Source organism: Mytilus trossulus, chromosome 2, assembly GCF_036588685.1.
Source record: "Mytilus trossulus isolate FHL-02 chromosome 2, PNRI_Mtr1.1.1.hap1, whole genome shotgun sequence".
NCBI classification, from domain to species: Eukaryota; Metazoa; Mollusca; class Bivalvia; order Mytilida; family Mytilidae; genus Mytilus; species Mytilus trossulus.
Genome location: NC_086374.1, coordinates 15,990,042 through 16,011,308, shown reverse-complemented (window position 1 = coordinate 16,011,308; position 21,267 = coordinate 15,990,042). Strand labels below are relative to the sequence as shown.

The 21,267-nt window shown below is 33.3% G+C and overlaps 2 protein-coding genes across 5 annotated transcripts; one reads left to right on the top strand and one right to left on the bottom strand.

The window, feature by feature from the left end:
- Nucleotides 1–1,199: 1,199 nt before the first annotated feature.
- LOC134706595 (large ribosomal subunit protein eL43-like) lies at nt 1,200–5,938 on the bottom strand. Its single transcript, XM_063565666.1, has 4 exons — nt 5,715–5,938; nt 4,954–5,082; nt 4,500–4,582; nt 1,200–1,293 (listed from the first exon to the last, which is right to left on the bottom strand). Exons 1-4 carry the CDS (start codon nt 5,829–5,831, stop codon nt 1,230–1,232), a joined length of 393 nt encoding a protein of 130 aa, XP_063421736.1. The 5' UTR covers nt 5,832–5,938; the 3' UTR covers nt 1,200–1,229.
- LOC134706593 (cytoplasmic 60S subunit biogenesis factor ZNF622-like) lies at nt 5,765–20,422 on the top strand. 4 transcript variants are annotated; one of them, XM_063565664.1, is made up of 8 exons: nt 5,765–6,019; nt 10,179–10,368; nt 11,082–11,421; nt 16,650–16,835; nt 17,854–18,016; nt 18,182–18,303; nt 19,064–19,198; nt 20,076–20,422. In XM_063565664.1, the coding sequence occupies exons 2-8, from the start codon at nt 10,195–10,197 to the stop codon at nt 20,201–20,203; spliced, it is 1,248 nt and encodes a 415-aa protein (XP_063421734.1). In that variant the 5' UTR covers nt 5,765–6,019; nt 10,179–10,194; the 3' UTR covers nt 20,204–20,422. The 4 variants fall into 4 exon arrangements, with proteins under 4 accessions (XP_063421734.1, XP_063421735.1, XP_063421732.1 ...); XM_063565665.1 differs by having other exon boundaries at nt 5,956–6,052; XM_063565662.1 differs by having other exon boundaries at nt 5,998–6,119.
- Nucleotides 20,423–21,267: the final 845 nt, after the last annotated feature.

The window sequence follows — 21,267 nt, the reverse complement described above, 5'->3', positions numbered from 1 at the left end:
CCTAGGAAACTAATGTTCAGCGATTGATGTGGTTCATAAATGTTTCTAGGTTTTTTTTCCTTTTTATAGATTAGAACATTAGTTTTCCTATTTGAATGGTATTCATTTTTTTTGGAGACCTTTATAGCCTACTGTTCAGTGCTCCATGTTGAACACCGTTATTTGACCTATAATGGTTTACTTTTACAAATTATGACTTAGACAGAGAGTTGCCTCATTACATACAATATCTTACACCTATTGTAGAATATTTACATACACCAAATATGGTTGACCTATTGCACACAAAAACTAAATTTTAACCACTGAACCATGAAAATGAGCTGAAGGTCAGAGGATACCGGCCAGTTTGACATGTACACCTTATACTCATACAATAATCCAAGTATAGTAGTTTATATTCCTAGACCCTTAAAGGGCCACAGAAACTTTACCTTAGCCATGAAATGTGGTAGAGGTCAGTTGAAAACCAATGACTAGATACTAGCTTTTCATCATACAGAAGTTTCTGTCTAAGTTTGATAAAACATTTTTTTCTTTAACAAACTTATATTTGGATACTATCTTTATATGATAATGAACAAGCATCTGTCCAAGTTTGGTAGAAATCCAGGATAATTTAAGATAGTTTAAAATTAACCACACAGTGTAGGATTGCTCTCCCTTTTGCGAAAAAAAATTCTTAGGCTCAACAAAAATTATTTGCTTTCTGAATTAACATAATCTCTTAGGATTGATTGTGTACAAAAAATGTTAACAAAATTTTTACAATGTTCATCTCCCAAGTAGAGCAAATGACAATTAAATCTGGAACTCTATGCAATGGAAAATTTTAGATACTTTCCAAATGTATCGGATATAAATTAATGTAATTACTAAAATTTGATACATGTTCTGCACATGTGTCCTTCATGGTACATATCGTAGTTTATTTTTTACTTATGAGACAAATTTAAAGCACTTTAATTATATACACACAAACACGATGTGCTAATGCATTCTAAAAAAGTTCTTTTTGTGTTTGAAGACTTGCCTTGCCCTTTGTAATAATTGAATCTGGAATGGAATTTAAAGAATTATGAATAATCTGATAAAATAAGTAATGATCCAAGACATGAACCTGAGTGTATTCATCATCTGGATTATAATATGACTCACACCAGATAGCTAGGGACTATGGGTTATTGAAATATTCATAATAGTTTTTTTATATTTTATTTTTTGACACTTTAAAGTTCCTTCATTTCTCTAAGACGTCGAACTGCACTTCTTACTGTGGCTGCAGCATTTGTACTACAAAAGATAAAAAATTTGGTGTGAAAATAAAAGAATTAGTTTTAAAAGATAAGATATCAAAACAAGTATCACATTTATAAAATATGTCAATTAGTAATCTCTTTCACTTGTTTGTCTACAGATAATTTTAACAAATAACAAGCATGAAAGAAAACTAGAGGCTCTAAAGAGCCTGTGTCGCTCACCTTGGTCTATGTGAATATGAAACAAAGGACGCAGATGGATTCATGACAACTTTGTGTTTTGGTGATGGTAATGTGTTTGTACATCTTACTGTACTGTACATTTTTGCTGATAACAATTATCTCTATCTATAATGAACTTGGCCCAGTAGTTTTAGTGAAAAATGTTAGTAAAAATTGTTAAAAGTTGACTATAAAGGACAATAACTCCTTGGGGTCAATTGACCATTTTGGTCATGTTGAATAATTTTAAGATATCACTTTGATGTAAATTATTTCTGTTAACAGTTTATCTCTATCTATAATAGTATTCAAAATAATAACCAAAAACGGCAAAATTTCCAATTCAGGGGCAGCAACCTAACAACAGAATGTCCGGTTCATCTGAAAATTTCAGGGCTGATAGATTTTGACCTGATAAACAATTTTACCCCTTGTCAGATTTGCTGTAAATGCTTTGGTTTTTGAGTTATAAGCCAAAAACTGCATTTTACCCCTATGTTCTATTTTTAGCCATGGTGGCCATCTTGGATGGTTGGCCGGGTCACCGTACACATTTTTTAAACAAAACACTCCAATGATGATTGTGGCAAAGTTTGGTTTAATTTGGCCCAGTAGTTTCAGAGGAGAAGATTTTTGTAAAAAATTACAAAGATTTACCAAAAATTGTTAAAAATTGACTATAAAGGGCAATAACTCATAAAGGGGTCAACTGACCATTTTGGTCAGGTTGACTAATTTGTAAATCTTACTTTGCTGAACATTATTGCTGTTTACTGTTTACAGTTTATCTCTGTCTATTTTAATATTCAAGATAATAACAAAAAACAGCAAAGTTTCCTTAAAATTACCAAATCAGGGGCAGCAACCTAACAATGGATTGTGCGATTCATCTGAAAATTTCAGGGCAGATAGATCTTGACCTGATAAACAATTTTACCCCACGTCAGATTTGCTGTAAATGCTTTGGTTTTTGAGTTATAAGCCAAAAACTGCATTTTACCCCTATGTTCTATTTTTAGCCATGGCGGCCATGTTGGATGGTTGGCTGGGTCGCCGGACACATTTTTTAAACTAGATACCCCAATGATGAGTGTGGCCAAGTTTGGTTTAATTTGGCCCAGTAGTTTCAGAGAAGATTTTTGTAAAAGCTAACGATGGACGACAAGTGATGAGAAAAGCTCACTTGGCCCTTTTGGCCAGGTGAGCTAAAAAGTGTGGAAAACCGATTTGCTGGACTGATGGATGGACAGACAGACAGGGTGCAAACATAAAGTCCCCTTTGATAGGGGACAAAAAAGATTCTTAACACAAATGAAATTAAAAGCCATTATTTTTTTTCTTTCATCAGTGCCAGTATCCCATAATAATGTTACTTAGATATTAAAAGATATTTAAAATAAATTGGGAAGGTGTCATTGTGACACAGATGATGCCCCTGCTTGCATATACTATCATAAAGGGACATAACTAAGAACTGTAAAAGTGACGCTACCCAAATTGGTACTTGATCTGAATTTGGTGGTAATAAGCCTTGTGTAAACGTTCCATAACATTTATTTGTTTATTTGAGGCAAACTAGAGATAGATAACGATAAAAAAAATCCAGAAATTTTTCAATTTGTAAAGGGGCTTTACTCTAAAACAATAAAAGTAACGCCACCATAATTCGTACTTGATCTGTTTTGTGGTATTAAGCATTGTGTATAGGTTTCATTTATTACATTTGGTTGTGGCATTCTTAAGTCCGAGAATGGAAACAAAATTAATGCAGCAAAATTTCTATTTGTAAAGGGACGCAACTCTTAAATGGTAACAGTGATGCAACCAAAATTCAAACTTGGTCCATGTTTTGAGGTAATTTTTAGTTAAGGCAAACTCAAGTTAAAAGAACAGAAACTTAAAGGAAACCATAAATTTTACCATTAGTAAAAGGACACAACTCTAGAGTTATAAAAGTGACACCACCAAAATTCATCTGTGATTTGTGGTAATAAGCATTGTGTATAAGTTTTATACCATTTGGTTAAGGAAAACTGAAGTTAAATGGAAACCAAATATTGGATATACCAACGGACACGAGTAAAACTTGATGCCCTTTCCCTAAGATAAGGGCATAAAAATATCTTTAGAGGCTTCCTCTCCAAATCAAATTGCACCGACAATATTTTATAACATTGAAATCAATTGTGATCCTCAATTTTCGTCATTAATGTTGATGTCTACAGTTCCTCTATCCTTTATTGTTTTGACAAAAACTTGAAAATATATCATATAATTCATCACTCAGAGGCAAGTCAAATAAACAATGAATCTATATTTTCAGCAATGTAAATCAATTCTATTCTTGCCTTGATGGTCATTTGTTGTATTTGATTATGTCAGTCCACCATTTAAGGGCTATAACTCTCATAATACTGTTGACTTACATGTACATGTCTCTTATATATATGGGGTTGCCTTTTAAGTGACATTATGTAAATGGTGCCATAGATAAAATCTATTCGTTCAAAGAATGTTCCCTTGTTTTTGTTAATGTGTAATGTGTCTTGATTGAGTTGAGCCATTGCAATTAATGTTTTATAGTGTTTCTATTTTGTGATTTTACACTTTGGTTTCAGGTTAGGGTGAAGGTTGGCACCTATTAAAATGTTTAAACCTGCTGCGTTTGTTTGATCCTGTCCCAAGTCAGGAACCTTATGTTTAGAGGTTGTTGTTGGTTGATGTGGGGCATATTAACTCAGCAAAAGCAATAATACACCCTCTTCTCCATCTCCACTGAAGGCTAACTTATAGAACTTGGTTGAGGCAAGACTAGAACACTACAATGTATTGTGGATACGAGGACTTTTATGAATAGTTGCATTGAAAATCCATTGGTGGCCTTCGACTTTTGTCCACTCTTTGGTCAGGTTGTTGTTTCTTGGACACAATTCCCAATTTCTATTCTCAATTTCATTAGTGTATTGAGACAGTGAAAGTAGATTTATGTAAACTAATTAAAAACACATGAACATGTACCTGTATATCCAAGCACCTCCTGCAACAGTCTTCATACACTTGGTGCAGTGCCAGATTCCTACAGCTCTTCTTTTCATAGCGTCCTGAAAATTGTAGAATATATTTTAAGACATTTAGAAAATTTAAAATATAACGTTTTATAGACAACAGAAGTTACGTCACAAAATCAACATCCTTTAGAGTCATTTTAAATGATTGGTGTATAACATCACTTTCAACAATACTGTACTATTGTAACTTATAAGGCATTTACATTTTTGGTAGAGGAGGTTGGAGTACCAGATTTTTTTTTAACTTTAATGATTCAGTAAAAATTTAATTATATTTTCCTTTCTTATGCTTCTACAATATGTATATAGTGGTTATAACAGCTTATTTTTTTTAATTAGGACCAAGAAAATAAGCTACTGACTCAACATGTTTTATAAAAAAACTCTTATTTTTATTGCTTTACCTTTCCACAAAACTGACATGTGTACTTGGAATGCTGTTCAATTTCCATCTTTTTGATGGTCTTCCTCAGTGAGGCACCATATCTGGTACCATACTTTCCAGTAATGCCAACCTTTCTTGTTCTCTTTGCCTGAAAAATAACATCAACAATAAGACTCAAATATAAAATGCATGTTGTCTTATTGAGGATGACATACAAAAGTGATGCAATTGTCAAGCCTGTATAGTTAAATGTATTAGGAATTCCGAGTTTGATTTCTTGTTGCTTTTCATTCACTTATACCAGAAATTGCAAGCTCTGAAAAGTAAGGCAAGTAAAGATATCAAGATCCATTAGCATTTCAACATTTACCTTTATACCGATACATGTAAAATAAGTTATAGACGGTAAATATCGAAGATTATGAAGCTTTGTGACCCTATATGGCCATGGTTAATTATTTTTTTTAGAAAAAAATATTTTGTTCGTTCGAGCGACTCAGGCCATCAACTACATGCAGCATTTCAAAACCACATTTATGTAACTAGAAAACAATAATATATATAAATAGAACTGACAAATAGCGTTGCACTTGGAAAGAGAAGAAAAACATTGTCAACTTCAGAATATAAGAGAAGAAATTTAGAAAGCCATTTTATATTATTGCAGTCGTTCGTAGCTTTTAAATGATGGATAGATATTCCTCTAACAGCATGATGTATAAAATTTATTCAAAAGTAACAAGATGGCATAGATTAAGATGGATTTTATTTAGCATGTACCATTTCGAAGGCTGAAAGTTGGATAGAGGAAGCGGAAAAGGCTTGCGAAAGGGAAATTCGGGTGCATCTCCGGTTCGGATACGCTTTTGATTCAACCAGATATTTTTTTGATAACATTAATTACAGTCGCTTATGTGTAGATTTTATAGAAGATCAATTGAATTTGTACATTATCATTTAAATAAAATTTAATTCATTGATTGTGAATAATTAAATAATGTCTCTCTCTCCTACTGCCAAATGTTTGTTTTCGGATATTTGAACCGGAAGTAGTAGTTACAGATTTTAGGATTGCAAAACACGTTGTAAGTTTTCTATTTGACATAAATATTGTTCAGGTAATTTCTTAACATTAGAATAGTTGTCAGAAAGAGAACTCGGATATATTATGGGGAGGAGTAGAAGGTACATAACGTTTTGTTGACAATGACCATGTCATTGTTGATAAATATTCTGCATTTTCAGAATTGTTTATATAATTTTTGCCACAGGCACTTGTTTCTATCCATGGGAAGATCCACAATCAACATATATTTATATACTACATTAACTAGTTGGTAGTGGGTCTCCCCATAGACAAAAACAAGTGCCTGTGAGTTTTGCCATGACATAGAGTGTTTAGACATTTATAGTTATAATTTATACCAGTTTGTCCACAGAAACAGTGTTAGATGTTTATCTTTTTAATAGGGCTCTTCACAGTTAGTTCGGCCATGTTGGATAGGGGGCAGATTTTTTAGAAAGAGGTGGAAATAGTATGAAAGTATGGGAAATCCTATGTGTGTTTCCAAGCAACTGCTCTGTTTCTATGATGTTTTCCGGTATTTTTGCCCCCTATCCAATATGGCCGAACTAACCGTGAAGAGCCCTATTCTGGTTAATGAAATCATTTCAGTGTGTACTTGCTGGCCATTATCATGTATGATATGATTTTGACACAACTACCAGCATAGCTGATCAGAGCTCCAGATAAGAATTCACAAATTGGGGTTTTTACCCACCATTTTCTTATGTAATTGGGTGATAAAGATTTTCAATTGCATTATCAATTCCAATTCACCCCTCAAGTAAATATCAAATTGGGTTTTTCACCACCAAGCTCCTTAGTGTATTGGGTTTTTTCATCAACACACTATTGAATATTTAGGCAATATCAACCCCGGATGTTTTTCCATCTTAAGTATGTTTCTTTCTTTGAATAATATGTCAGTGTTCCCGCCTGCCCTAAATAGAAGGGCGCCCCGCCCTTGGTGCCCTTACCCCCGCCCTTCTGCCCTCCAAAGCCAAAGAATGTCCCCCTCTGCCTTATCAAAAGATACATTTTACAAATTTCATGCCTTCTGGCGTTTCCGGTGAAATTGTTACCTGATTGTGTAACACTAATTAACTGACAATAGGATTAAGTTAAATACCTAATGCCTTGGGCAGTTTTATCACCTCTGCTAATGATTGTTCACTGCGAATTAGTGGATTTAAGATAATTGAACAAATACTAGATATTTAATACAGAATGAAAATGACCATGTCAGCCATTTGTAATGTTTACGTATTATAGCATATGTACAGATAAAAAAATATATTTTAAAATAAAATTTAAAACAATTTAATAGGTATACTAAGTTTTGACTAAATTAGTAGATTGGTAAAAACGTTTTGTTTTATAATCATGAGTATAAAATTAAAAGAAGAACAAAGAAATTTGTATTTGAACATAACAAGATTGCACAACTTCCTGTTTTATTTCTTGTATTATAATCCTCCTTACATAGGAGCACTTAACAAATGCTTTTATTTTTTAACCATAATGGAGTTTATACCTACTGCAATATATGCAATGTATTATTGCATCATTATAATATAATCATCTCTTGTATCACCTGTTATATTTATAAAACTCCCTACTTAGGAGCACTTTGGTGTGCACTTCTTAATACTTTTTTGTAACAATTTAAAGAATTACAAGTTAGGTAACTTTCAATAACCATGATAACACAAATACTATACATGTATGTCTAAACAAGTAATTTTAATGTAGATAATTTAATTACATAACAAATTCAATTTTGTTTAGCTCCATCTTTCAGAACTACTTGTTTATTTTTATAGACTTGTATAATTAAGTTATACATCAATTAAAATGATATGCTTTGTGTCATGGTATGATAATTTGATAATAAAAAAATCTTACTGGAACTAACACTTGGAACAAATTAATTTCTGTATAAGGTTAAAATACAAGTAATGTTCTGCAGCTGAGCCTAGCAATATATATACATGTATTCAAGGTTATTAATACACTGCCAAACAGCGCCCTTACAATTTGGGTTATTGCGCTAAAGTGCCCTTTCAGACAAGTAGCACCCTTCTGCCCTGAGATTCAAGCTGGAACACTGTATGTGCTATAGCTGTTTTATTTTCTTAAGTCACTGACGAGCAATTGTAGGTTTCATTTGTGTCCCGTTTTTAACCTTCTGCCAGTTTTGTAATTTCTCACAACTTATAATGTAAACTGTATATAACGGATATGTGCATTCCCAAGCACTCGTCTCAAATCTTTTTTTCTCTTAAACACCTTTATTTAAAAATTCTGAGAGGAGTACCTGTGTGTACGTATTTGACATTTTTACTCTTTGAGTATGTTTGTTTTGTTCATGCATCGTTGACAATTTAATGGAATTTGATGCGACTGTCATATAAGTGAGAGGTTTAGCTAGCTATAAAACCAGGTTCAATCCACCATTTTCTACATTAGAAAATGCCTGTACCAAGTCAGGAATATGACAGTTGTTACCCATTCGTTTGATGTGTTTGGACTTTTGATTTTGCCTTTTGATTTTTGATTTTCCTTTTTGAATTTTCCTCGGAGTTCGGTATTTTTGTGTTTTTACTTTTTTCTCATTAACCGTGAAAACGAGAAAAAAAATAGTATATAAACTCTTATACTTGAATGTTTTTGTTTTATTCAATTTACATAAATCTTGGATTAATTCATCCCTTATTAGAACTTTTGGTTTCCAATTACATATCATTTCATAATTGATTTGGCCTTTCACATTTTCTAACGGCAACTGATTCAGTTTTTGACGAAGTCCCGTGTTTATTAGCAAATTATGACGTTCTCGTTGAGGTACGCAAACACGCCCATGCGTTCGACGGACGCTTCCTAAAAACACTGGCTGAGTGTTGTTATCATCATATCTTTCCCTCAGCTATGCAAAAGAAGCTGAAAACATGCCTCTGTTCAATATTTTTATCGGACATTCACTTTCGTTTTAATTCAATGTATGTTTTGATAAATCTCGAGCAATTCGAAAAAAAATATGACAATATGACGCACGCTAATCGGATAAACGCCGAGAAGATCGAAATGATTTCAAAACCACGTGTACCTTTTGAGCATGGGAAAATGCCAACAGGGACCCATTTCAGCTACTTGATATGCAGGAATCTATTTTTAGAACGAAAGGACATTTCCAATTATAAATATAATAAAAATAGATTACGCAACAAGTGAAAACAGATAAGGGTAAATAACGCAAACGGTAGCCAACAAAAGGGTTGAGAACTCATGGTTTTGGTATATAATTGGGTTTTCCTTTAAATTAATTGGGTTATTGAACCCTGCAATGGGCAATTGCATTGGGTTTTCTATTATTTGAATTGCGTGATCACGCAAATACGCAGCTTATCTGGAGCTCTGGCTGATGAACATGCATGAATATAAATGAGATCAATACGTTTAGCCATAAACTTAGAGTGGGTCTCATTGGGGTCTAAGCGTGACGCGGGATTGCCAATTTTTTGTAAGCGGGAAACGTGAAATTCAAATTATTGTGTCGTGAAAACGGGAAATGAGGTCTTGCGGGACCCGGGAAATGACAAAAAAAAAGAATTGCTTACGTACATAGTGTAAGCAGGATACGGGAATCTGACAAAACAGTAAGCGGGATCCGGGATCGGAACCCCCCAATGAGACCCCCTTAGAGAGTTGTCGATTTGTAGCATACATGTAACTGTACATATGTAGTTTTGAAGAATATAGAATGGATACAAAAATATGTGTTCTTAATATTAGTATCCGAGCAAGTAAAACACAGATCTATCAACAGGGCTTTTTGGCAAAACATTAGTTAGGCAAAGGTCCCTCAGACCCTCCACCTGTCATCAACATGTCGGAAATTAACCCTGAAACTTTTATGCGATATTTACTACCACCATGTATGCAAACAATTATTACCACAAAAAACAGACTACGTACAAGAGAGGCGAAAGACACCATAGGGATAGTCAAACTCTTAAATGGATTATCCTTTATAATCATATATGCAAGGAGGGGCATCATCTGTGTCTCATGGACACATTTCCCAATTATTTTATGAATATTAACCCTGCATTAATGCATTTCAGATGTGCAGTATTTAGTCATGTTTCATTCTACTGATTTACAGGACTATTCTATTTTAGGACAACTGTTGATGTCATGTCAGGCCTGTATACATGTATAACATGCAGGGTAGGATTTTCCACATTGGATCTTCAGAGAGGACATTATAAAACTGACTGGCACAGATATAACTTGAAAAGAAAAGTAGCTGAGCTCCCACCAGTCACTGCAGATACCTTCCAACAGAAAGTACTTGCACAGAGAGAAAAGGTAAGTTCCTTTAATCAAATGTATGTCTGAAATCATTTTAACACAAGAAACTCAAACAATGAGCTACAGAAGTATGTTTTTTTTAAATCTTTTAAAAAAACATATCAGAATATTTATTCAAGAATTGAAATTATGAAGAGCATATATAATAATACTAAATCAATAATAAATTCTTTATATAAAGAGGGTACACACATGCTGTTAGTAACAACAAACTAATCTTCCTTGCGGCCCTCACATATAAATCTTAAAAAATTACATACAATGTATGGTAGCAGACAAGTAGTTCAAATTACAATGAACTTTTATTTAAACCTGATAAAGAGATAAAACTGGTCAAGAGGTACGAATAATACATGAAGTAAAATTTAAAAAAAAATCAAATCAAAAATATACAAATCAAAATAATTCATTGTACTTTGCTTAAAAGTAAAAGTGTTTTGTGGTAATCCATTTCTTAACAATGATCCAGAATAAGATTTTTAAAAACCTCAGCTTTTTGCTAAGGAACTATCAGATCATCTCCTGTTACACCTCTGAAGGAGAGGAATTATTATCTGATTTCAGTTTAACTTTTAGAACTAGGGACTTTGGTGCTTCAACAAAACAAACAATTATATAGAAGTAAATATACATGTAAGGGGTATTAAAAAGAAACAAGTTAAACTTGTACTAGAAAATGTTTCATTAAGTTTGATTTTGTATGTTTACAGGCTAGTGAAGATGAGGAGGCCACCACTGCTTCATGTGAAATATGTAATAAACATTTCAACTCAAAGAACCAGTATGAAAATCATTTAAAATCTAAAAAGCATAAAGATGTTGTTACAAAACACACCTCAAAGCTGAGAGAAGAAATAGAAAAAAATAAAGAAAAAATCACAGAAAATGCAGAAGGAACAGATAATTCTGATTTGCCAGAAAATGAAAAAAGATTGATGAAAGATTGTGTAAACATGGCACTGAAAACCAAAATATCAGCTACTGCCAGTGGCAAGGGAGATCAAGCTAAACCTGGATGTAACAAAACACAGATGGAAATATTGGATGACGGTAACTTCATAAAATTACCTTTGATTAACCCCTATATCAAATATTCAATTTTTACCATTATTGTGTTATACAGTACGTAGTTTTTTTAAACATATTTATTTATAGTGGATTGGGAAACAAGTTTTGCAACTTATATTAATCCCTTTCCACTTTGCGGGTGCGAGTGCTGCCTTGTAGCAGCATTAGCCTACTCTTTTTCGAAATCTACAAGAGTGTCTTTAACGTGCAAGAGATATGACTCTCTCTTAACACGGGTCAGCCATTTATCATCCCCTTCCGACGGACTATCATCGTTTCCTCAAGACGTAAAGGGTATTAACTAAATTTGATATCATTCAATGGTATGATGTTGTCGTCTGTGTTGTCCGAAAACACATTTGGTTTCCAGACAATAACTTTAGTTAATGGATCTCTATGAAATTAAAGGAGAAGATTCAATACCACAAAAGAAAGGTTGGGATTGATTTAGGGGATTATGGTCTCAACTGTTTAGGAATAAGGGGCTAAAAAGGGGCCAAAACAAGCATCATTTTTGGTCTTTTGTGGATAATTGTCTCATTGGCAATCATACCACATCTTCTTTTTTATATTTCTACTTTCAGGATAAAAACTTGTGTATGAGTATTTAAATTGCTTTGAAATTGTACCACAATGTTTTATACCTCAAGTAGAGTGCCAACAGCTTAGGAATTAAGGACCACTAAGGTTTTTGTCGAGCCTTCGACTTTAGTCGAAAAAGCGAGACTAACCGATCCTACATTCCGTCAATGTCGGCGGCAGCGGCGTTCACAAATATTCACTCTGTGGTTAAAGTTTTTGAAATTTTAATAACTTTCTTAAACTATACTGGATTTCTACCAAACTTGGACAGAAGCTTGTTTATGATCATAAGATAATATCCAGAAGTAAATTTTGTAAAAATAAAATTCCATTTTTTCCGTATTTTACTTATAAATGGACTTATTTTTTTTCTGCGGGGAAACATTACATTCACTCTGTGGTTAAAGTTTTTAAAGTTTTAATAACTTTCATAAACTATCCTGGGTTTGTACCAAACTTGGACAGAAGCTTATTTATGATCATAAGATAGTATCCAGAAATAAATTTAGTAAAAAGATAACTCCATTTTTTCTGTATTTCACTTTTAAATGGACTTAGATTTTCTTCCAGTTAACATTACATACAGTCTGCAGTTAAAGTTTTCAAAACATTTATTAGATTCATTTACTATCCTAAATTTTTACCAAACTTGGACAGAAGCTTCTTACAATCATAAGATAGTATCAAGAGGAATATTTTTATTGATTTTTTTCCTCATTTTTGTTGAGCCTGCGATTTACAGCAAATGTAGGCGAGACACTGGGTTCCGTGGAACCCTTACAAATTTTTTTTTATAGTTTCTGAACAATTAAAAAATGTACTTGTGTGCAAGTTTATGGGTCTATCTGACATTGTACCACAGCTGGCTCCAATTAATAGTGAAATTTCGAATGAATCCTGTTGCATAACTGGATGTGCGAGCTTTAGTCCTTTCAAATAGTTATTATTCCTGTCAATGTAACGAATGTGGTTCTGTATCGGCGTAGCTATCATAGGAACGATCAATGCATGTACTGAGATTTTATGTCCAGTTTCAGTTTTAACATAAACTGTGGTTTTATCGAGTCGCCTAGCATTAGTGTTGGTTTCTCCAAATGATGAGAGTTGAATCTTTTCGGCTCCTTCTCTCTGTAGATTCAATTTATGCGCAAGACTCTCCGTTACAAAAGATCTTTGAGCGCCTTCATCAAACAAAATATTCGTATCTGTGCAATGATGATCTGACCAAACGGGGGCCACTGCAGTTTTCAACAATACTTTTGAGTGAGTTTGTGCTGACGAGTGTAATATTGTTGAGTCTTCTTGTATCTCGGTATCCTTCACAAGATTAACTACAGTCGGTGTAGATGTCGTACTTTCGTTCGTACAACTGTGAGCGGAATCTTTCGTGTCAGTGAAACGGTTTTCACTTCTCTGGTCGGGGTTCGCGGTGTGTTCAAATTCATTACATAAACTAGTGTGGTGTAGTTTACCACAGTTACGACATGAGCTTTTCGATTTGCATTCTTTTATGTGATGTGTACCGAGGCAGTTGAAGCATAAATTGTTACGTTTAACAATAGCGATGCGTTCATCTAAATCGCGTACTTTCTGGCAGTTGGCAGGCGAATGAATGTCTGTGCAGAAAATGCACGGCTTTTCTGTTAAATGCTGATTAATATTTCTAGTACTTGCGTTGTGTTTTCTTTGTGAGTTAGCACCGGCGAAAAGAGTAGAATACGAAATACCACTTTCTGTCTGTGTAACTTGTCCGGCTTCCATGATTTGTATCTCTTTATTTATACTTCTTCGAAGATCTCGTAATAACCAATTTGTCGTACCATGCATCGAGCGAGATGCTTTCTGATTTCTCCGGGTAGTTTGTTGATTATAATCGGGACTAATAAATTACCGTATGAGTCCTGTGTCTGTCCAAGCGATTCAAGTCCTCTAACTAAACTCTCCATTTTGTCATAAAACATTCTCAGGCTTATGAGGTCATCTCGGGGTGGCGTAATATCAAGCAGTGTTTGTAGGTGTGCTTGTGTGATTTTATGAGTCTGTCCAAATCTCTCTATCAGAACATTAACGGCTTCGGCATAATTAGCGTTAGTTAGAGAAAATCCGGCAATTGTCTGAGCGGCTTCGTTTTCTAATTGGGCCTTCAAATAATTAAACTTTTGAACATCTGTCAATGTTGGGTTGTAATGAACTGCTGATTCGTACGAATCCCAAAAGCTTGGCCATTCTAATATATTGCCATTAAATGTAGGTAAAGTTAATTTTGGCAAACGGTGATTGCTGGATATAGCGGACGGGACAGCATAGCTTGACGTGGGAATTGATGTGGCAATTTGGCTTGTCTCTGTTAAAATTCGAGCGGCATCATTTGACTGTGGCAATGACGGGGCGACATAACTTGTCTGTACTATTTCAGGTGAACTAGTAGGGATGAACGGTGGACTGTCTACATTTAAAACTTGATAAGACGAATGTGATGGTTGATTGGAAATGGGTTGTAATGTCTTATCTATGAATATCTTAAAATGTCTCAGTTTAGTAACAAAATTTGTAGTATACTCATCTGTGTCTACGATTTCCGTCTCTATATCCTCTGTTTCCGATGCGTTCTCAATTTGTTCATTCAGTGTGTCGAGTAACTTCTTCTTCTGTTGTAGATTTTCGTATGTGGCTAACAGCTCCTCTCGGTCGAATTCAGAACTTTCTTTTGCGTCGGCAAATTTTCGTAAAAGTCTGGTAACGGCACTACGATTGCCCGTTCTTCTTGATTTCAGCTTTGGTAGCTCCATTAGTCACGGCACCATAAATGTGGGGACGATATCTTATAATATAACTCTGATAAAATACACAACAGCTTTGTAGTTTGACGTTTACTAGTTACTAACAAGATAAAGAGACGTCGCCGTGTGACGTCGACCTTAGATACAATATGACTTCCGATACGTTGCCGGTCCCGCGGTCTTCTCGACAAAGGTTCCATATCCCAAAAGGAAGGTTTGGATTGAGTTTGGGGTAATTGCCCAATTTATGCAGGAATTATGGACCAAAAACAAGCAGGGTTTCCCCTGGGTCAATTATTTTTTTCGCCACCTCTTTCGCCAAAACAATATTTTTTTCGCCACTTTATTAATTTTTTCGCCAAGTAACATAAATATATTTTTTGTTTAAAATTAACCTTTTTTTCTAAACCCCCCCCCCTCCTCCCTTAAATAAGATGTTTTTTTCCCATTGTGTCTATGATTATTCTCTCAAACTCAAAAGGTGCCACTATTCTTTTATTAATAAAGAAGATGTAAGTCCTGGAATATAACAAGTTAATGGACATGTTTTTATCATATAATACCAGTATAGTTTGTAGGGCAAGTTTCTTTAAAAGAAAAATACTGATGTGCCCCTTTGTACTAAGAGGTGGTTTTTACAACAAAACAAAAGCTTTCATCACATGAAATTGATCCCTCATTTCATTTGTAATCATTACCTTGAAGGATTACTCTCATTCGAGGGGTTGTTCCCAACCTTTTTGATAAATTTCTTCATAACGAAAGTTTTCTTTTTTTGACCATCGTAAGTGAAAAAGGTGAGACGTAAAAAAAAAACTATGCTTGAAACACGTGTGTCACTCAAACGACTTGAGAGTAGTATTAAAGTCACAGGATAATTAAGTTATTAATCGGAGATTTTTCTTGCTTTTGAACATTTTTCGTCACAACAACAGATTTCTTTTCTAAACTATCTTTGAAAGGAGAGGAGACGTCAAAAGTTTGCTTCAAACACGTGCGTCGCAAAGCTGTAAATAAATTCTATATGTGACAGTTAACCGAAGCCATTTAACCATATCATTTTGTCAAACAATTCAATCAACACCTTTATTAATTAGTCCTTTGTTATCGATAGCTATAAAATGCAATCAGCTTATTATTGATTTTCTGTCAAAATCTTTATGAGGTCAAGGGGAATTCCGAGTATTGTCTGATCGGGTAAAGTCCGAGAAACTCGGAAAAAGTAAATAAACAAGATGGAGGGAAATAAATCGTTGTATATATTTTTTTCGCAAATGACGAATTTTTTTTTCGCCACAATTATTATTTTTTCGCAAATTGCGAAAATGGCGACCGCCAGCGGAAACCCTGAAAACAAGCATTTTTGTAGTTTCAAGACAATAACTTGTGTTTCAGAGTGTGGATCTCTCTGAAATTGTACTACAAGGTCCCATACTACATGTTTTTGTACAAAGGAAAGACTGGAATTAAGTAAGGAGGGGGGTTTCAATTTTTTAAGGGGTTCAAATTTTTTTTCAAAATTTTCAAGAAGAACCTTTAATTCCACAGTATTGCGCAATAGATTTGTAAGTTCTTAACATTCACTTTGTATCAGAAACCTACATTATGTCAAAAATTTAATCACAATCCAAATTCAGACAGTATCAAGCTTGAATATTGTGTCCAAATGTTCCCTAACTGCTCAGGGTTCAATGTCAGCAGTCGTATCAGGCTGTGCTCAGCCAAGCAATTTATTATGTCTGTATCTTGTTTTCTACAATATAAGTCAACAGATTACCTACAACTTTACTGCTAGATATTTTGAACATTTATTTATAATTATGTGATCAATATTGTTTTAACTTATAGATGATTCTGATGCTGAATCTGTGGAGGATTGGGAAGAAAATGCTCTTGGTATCGAGGAATGCTTATTCTGTTCACACATCAGTTCTGCTCTAGAGTCAAATGTCAATCACATGACAAAGAAACATAGCTTTTTCTTACCTGATGCAGGATTTATTGCTGATTTGGAAGGACTTGTTGTATACCTAGGTAACATTTATTTGATTCAAAATATTGCAAAAAGGGAGACAAAAATGTCATGAACATGATGAATGTCTCCACAATTTGGGCTAAATAAAAATTTCAATCCATTTGACTAACTTTTCTGATACCATTGACCTATCAAGAGGTGAAATAAAAATGTTCACCTTTTTATCTCATTTTTCCATAAAACTGAATTGAAAAATAAGAATCTAAAATATTCGTTTGAAAACACTACAACAATTTCTGAACTTATGGCTGGTATTGATGTAAAAAAAACTTACTATCAATTAGAAAATGGCCAATAACACATGCAAATAACAATGTTGATGTTTTTATAAAAATACTCAACTAAAAGGGACATATTTTACCATAAAGTTTCAAATATAATCGTTGATCCTACAAAATTTCAAAAACATGAAAATAATATAATCTTTTTATTAAATAATAATTCATACACAATCCTAAAATTAACTTCCTCTTTCATCTCAGACAGTTTGAACCTGCGTAAAGCAGAACAAACTCTATAAAATTGTTAATAACCATTGTTCATAATATTACATATTAATATTGTCATTATTTTCAATACTTATTATGTTTGACCAACTATGTAATTGATATTGATATTTTTTTTTTTAACCATTTATTGTTGATAATATTGATATCGTTCGATGATATTGTTCGAAATATGCCTATTGATATTCTATGCATTATTACTATTTGTATACCAGTTGTATGGGCCATTGCCAATTATTGTAATTGTGTTTGTGCCAATAAAATATTTGTATATTTGTGTATTTGTATAAACCCTGTTTGAAGGCTTTATTATTCTTTGGCTATCTAAAAAAAAATACCTGATGACACAATTTCATATCAACAAATAAACAAATCAAACTGGGAAATAAAACTATTACCTTAGATCTGTGAGACAAAAATCAAAGAAGAAAAAAACATTATCAAATAATGGATAAGGAAAATTATGAAAATCATGTATTGTTGTTCAATGTTTTATATTTAATTTTTGTAGGTGAAAAAGTAGGCGTTGGTCATGTTTGCCTGTGGTGTAATGAGAAAGGGAAAGCTTTCCACTCAGTTCAAGCTGTACAGAAACATATGTTAGACAAGGGACATTGTAAACTTCTACATGATGGGGATACCATGTTTGAATATGCTGATTACTATGATTACAGGTGAGATTGTAAACCTGTCTTTATAGTGCTGTGGATTACAGACTTTTCAAGCCAAAGTCCTGTTCTAACACCATTTGCTGTGCATTTAAGTTTTCTTTTATTATTTATTTTGAATTCTTGAAAACTGCATTTATATGTCATCACAGCTAATTATTTTTGTTACAGGAGCAGCTATCCTGACTTTGATGAAGCTGCAGGAGGGGGAGATGAAAGTATGGAAGTGGATTCTGAACAAGTTGACCCACAAGTTCTGCTGGATGATGGATATGAATTGGTATTACCTTCAGGTGGGTTTTTGGTTTTATGTGGTTCCTTTGTCAGTCTCAATGTCTATTTTCCCAGGTTTTGCATTTTTGCAGATACTAAAATTGCTAGAATGACAATCTAAATAACATAAATCTTATTGAAACTATTACCTAGGTCACAAATATATAAAAATAAGGAGTTTTTGTATGGTTGTCAATGAAATAACTATCCACAGCAGCTATTAATAAGTCAACATGACAGAAATTGTGATTTAACTTACTTATAGGAGTTATTACCTTTTTAGAATAAGAATTTTTACCATTTTTAGGCTTTGTGAAAAACGACTTAAGTATGTTAAGAGAAACATGTAACAGCAAAAATAATAATCCAGATTTGATCTGTAAACAAGTTACTGAGCAGATATTGTCAAGCCTCCTTTAACAGGAGACAAGCCATTGAATGAGGATTTTTGTTTACCCATTTTTGCATAATTTGACTCAAACTATAGTAGAGAGAAATATCAATAAAAGTAATGATCAGCAAAAAAGAAAATTGCAGTCATGGGTCATATTCTAGTCTTAAATGTTGGAGAGTGGCTATTGCTGAAGTGGCATATATACATTGTATTCAAATGAGTGACACAGGCTCCTAAGAGCACCTTTTCATAGAATTTATAAAAATATCAATTGTAAGTGGATGTATAACTGCAGTGTGTCCCTGCATAAAAAATACTTTTAAATATAGTGCTAAAGAATTTTATTTTAAAAAGTTCAATAAATTTTAAATTAATTGATTTTCCAGGTGCAACTATTGGGCATAGGTCATTGATGAAATATTACAAACAGAATTTACCTCACAGAGACTTGAGCCAGAACAAGAACGTTTTACCTAAAATGTTGGCTCAGTACAAGGCACTTGGGTGGACTGGTTGTACAGGTAATTATTTATTATACACGACTGCTGATTGGTCAAATAGGTACTGTGCCCATTATACACAAGTGTTGATTGGTTGAATAGGTTATTCGTCCATTATACACAGGACTTGACTAGTTAAATAGATAAAAAGCAAGCTATAATTGACCCAGAAATGACAAATGTAAAACAATTCAAAAGAGAAAACCAAAGAGATTGAGGTACAAAACAATTATGATATACAGAAACTTACAACAACCACTGAATTACAAAACCCACCTAAAACCTAGCATCAGCTGAAGTGCTTTTGAAGGATCAGCAGTTCCTGCAGCATTTCTACTCATTACTTCGGAGGAGTACTATAATCAGGAGAATGTTAGATAAGGAAGCACTTTTTGGATGATTTTTTATGACCCCAGGGCAGAGCCTTTATTGTTACTTTAATGAGTACCACATTTGTTGTGTCAGAAAGTGTGGTATGTGAGCTTGCTCCTTTAAGTACCTTTCATTAAGTGAACTTTGTTATAAGCAGGTATAAAATTTGTTATGTTGCATCTTCGTATAATGTAGGAGGTGTTGGTCCTCTTTTTATGTTAGTACTCCAACATTTATAATAAGTTTCATTTAAATTGCTATTTTACATAATGCCCATAAATTGGGCATAAAAAAAGATAAAATTGCCCAAAGTTTGTATGCCTCCAATATAGTGGAGAGGGCTATGTTCATGGGACATTTTCCCCATTTATTTGTAATAGTGTCATTCATTTTTCATTGGTATATTGCTAGAATGTCGCATCTATACAAAAAGTTCACACATAAAATTCATAATTTAAAAAACTTTATAAAATTAAATTTATCACATATTTATATAATATTTAATATGACATCACTTAATTTTTAGGTGTGGTAGCTCAGAAAAGAGTTAAAGATCTTGGTTACATGCAGAGACTTAAGAATAAGCACCATTTAAGACTTGGTAAAAAGGCCAATAAGTTTCAACCTCACTACAGACCACAAGTGATATTCTAGGATGGATACCTTTGTTAATAATAGTCAGCATTGTGATTTTGATGAATTGAATACAATTATAAAAGAAAACAAACAATTATTGGGACAATTATAATTTAATTGTAACAGCTGATCAAGCATGCGGATTAATTATGTTCCTATGAATGTGATATGTTTGAAAAAGAAATTGTTGTTATGCAGAAAATTATGTAAACACATATTAAAAGACTTTACAACAAACCACTGGCTCAATCTTTTGAATCAAGTTGCCAGGTAGCTTATAAAGTTTTAACTTTGTATTTTGATGTGAAATCTTTTCTCAACTAATTCCTCAGTGTTCCTATAATTGTGCTTTTTCCTCTTTTAGATCCCCTTCATTATTGGTGAAATCTAATTCAAGAGCTTGCAGCTCCTATTCAGACTTTGTAAAACGTCACCAGTGTCTGAGCAGAAAGTTGATGAACCAGGGGTATGTCAAAGAACGTCTCGTCCTTTTTCTAAAAAAGTTCATCGGAAGATACCAAGAACTTGTTGATAAATATTCCGTATCAACTTCACAAATAATACAAGATGGTCTTGAAGGATAGATTTTGCGTACTGACGTTTGTTATCATCTTAATTACGTATTATAGAATTCTTTTATAAGTCTTTTTTAGATAATCATTTGAAGTGACTCAGTGGTTATGTAAAACCACATACTTTGAACGGCAAAATTATTTCATTGATTGATATTACTTTTACTTAAGGATCTTGAATACTATGAATGACAAAACTATTTTATTCAATAACACTACTTTTTCTGTTTAGTCTGTTTTTCATGATATACATTTGACGTGAAACTGTAATTATGTATCCCGTCATACTTTGAACCACACCATTATTTTATTTATTTATTATTATTACTTTTACTGTTAAGTCTGGTTTTTGGTATATCTACTTTACGTGAGTCTGTATTTATGTATGCCGACATACGACAAAATTATTTTTATGTCTACCTGTGCGAATTTCAAACGCGCTATTTTACACCAGTAATGAAAACCTTCTGTCATTTATGGGTAGACTTTACATAGATAAATTCAGCCGTA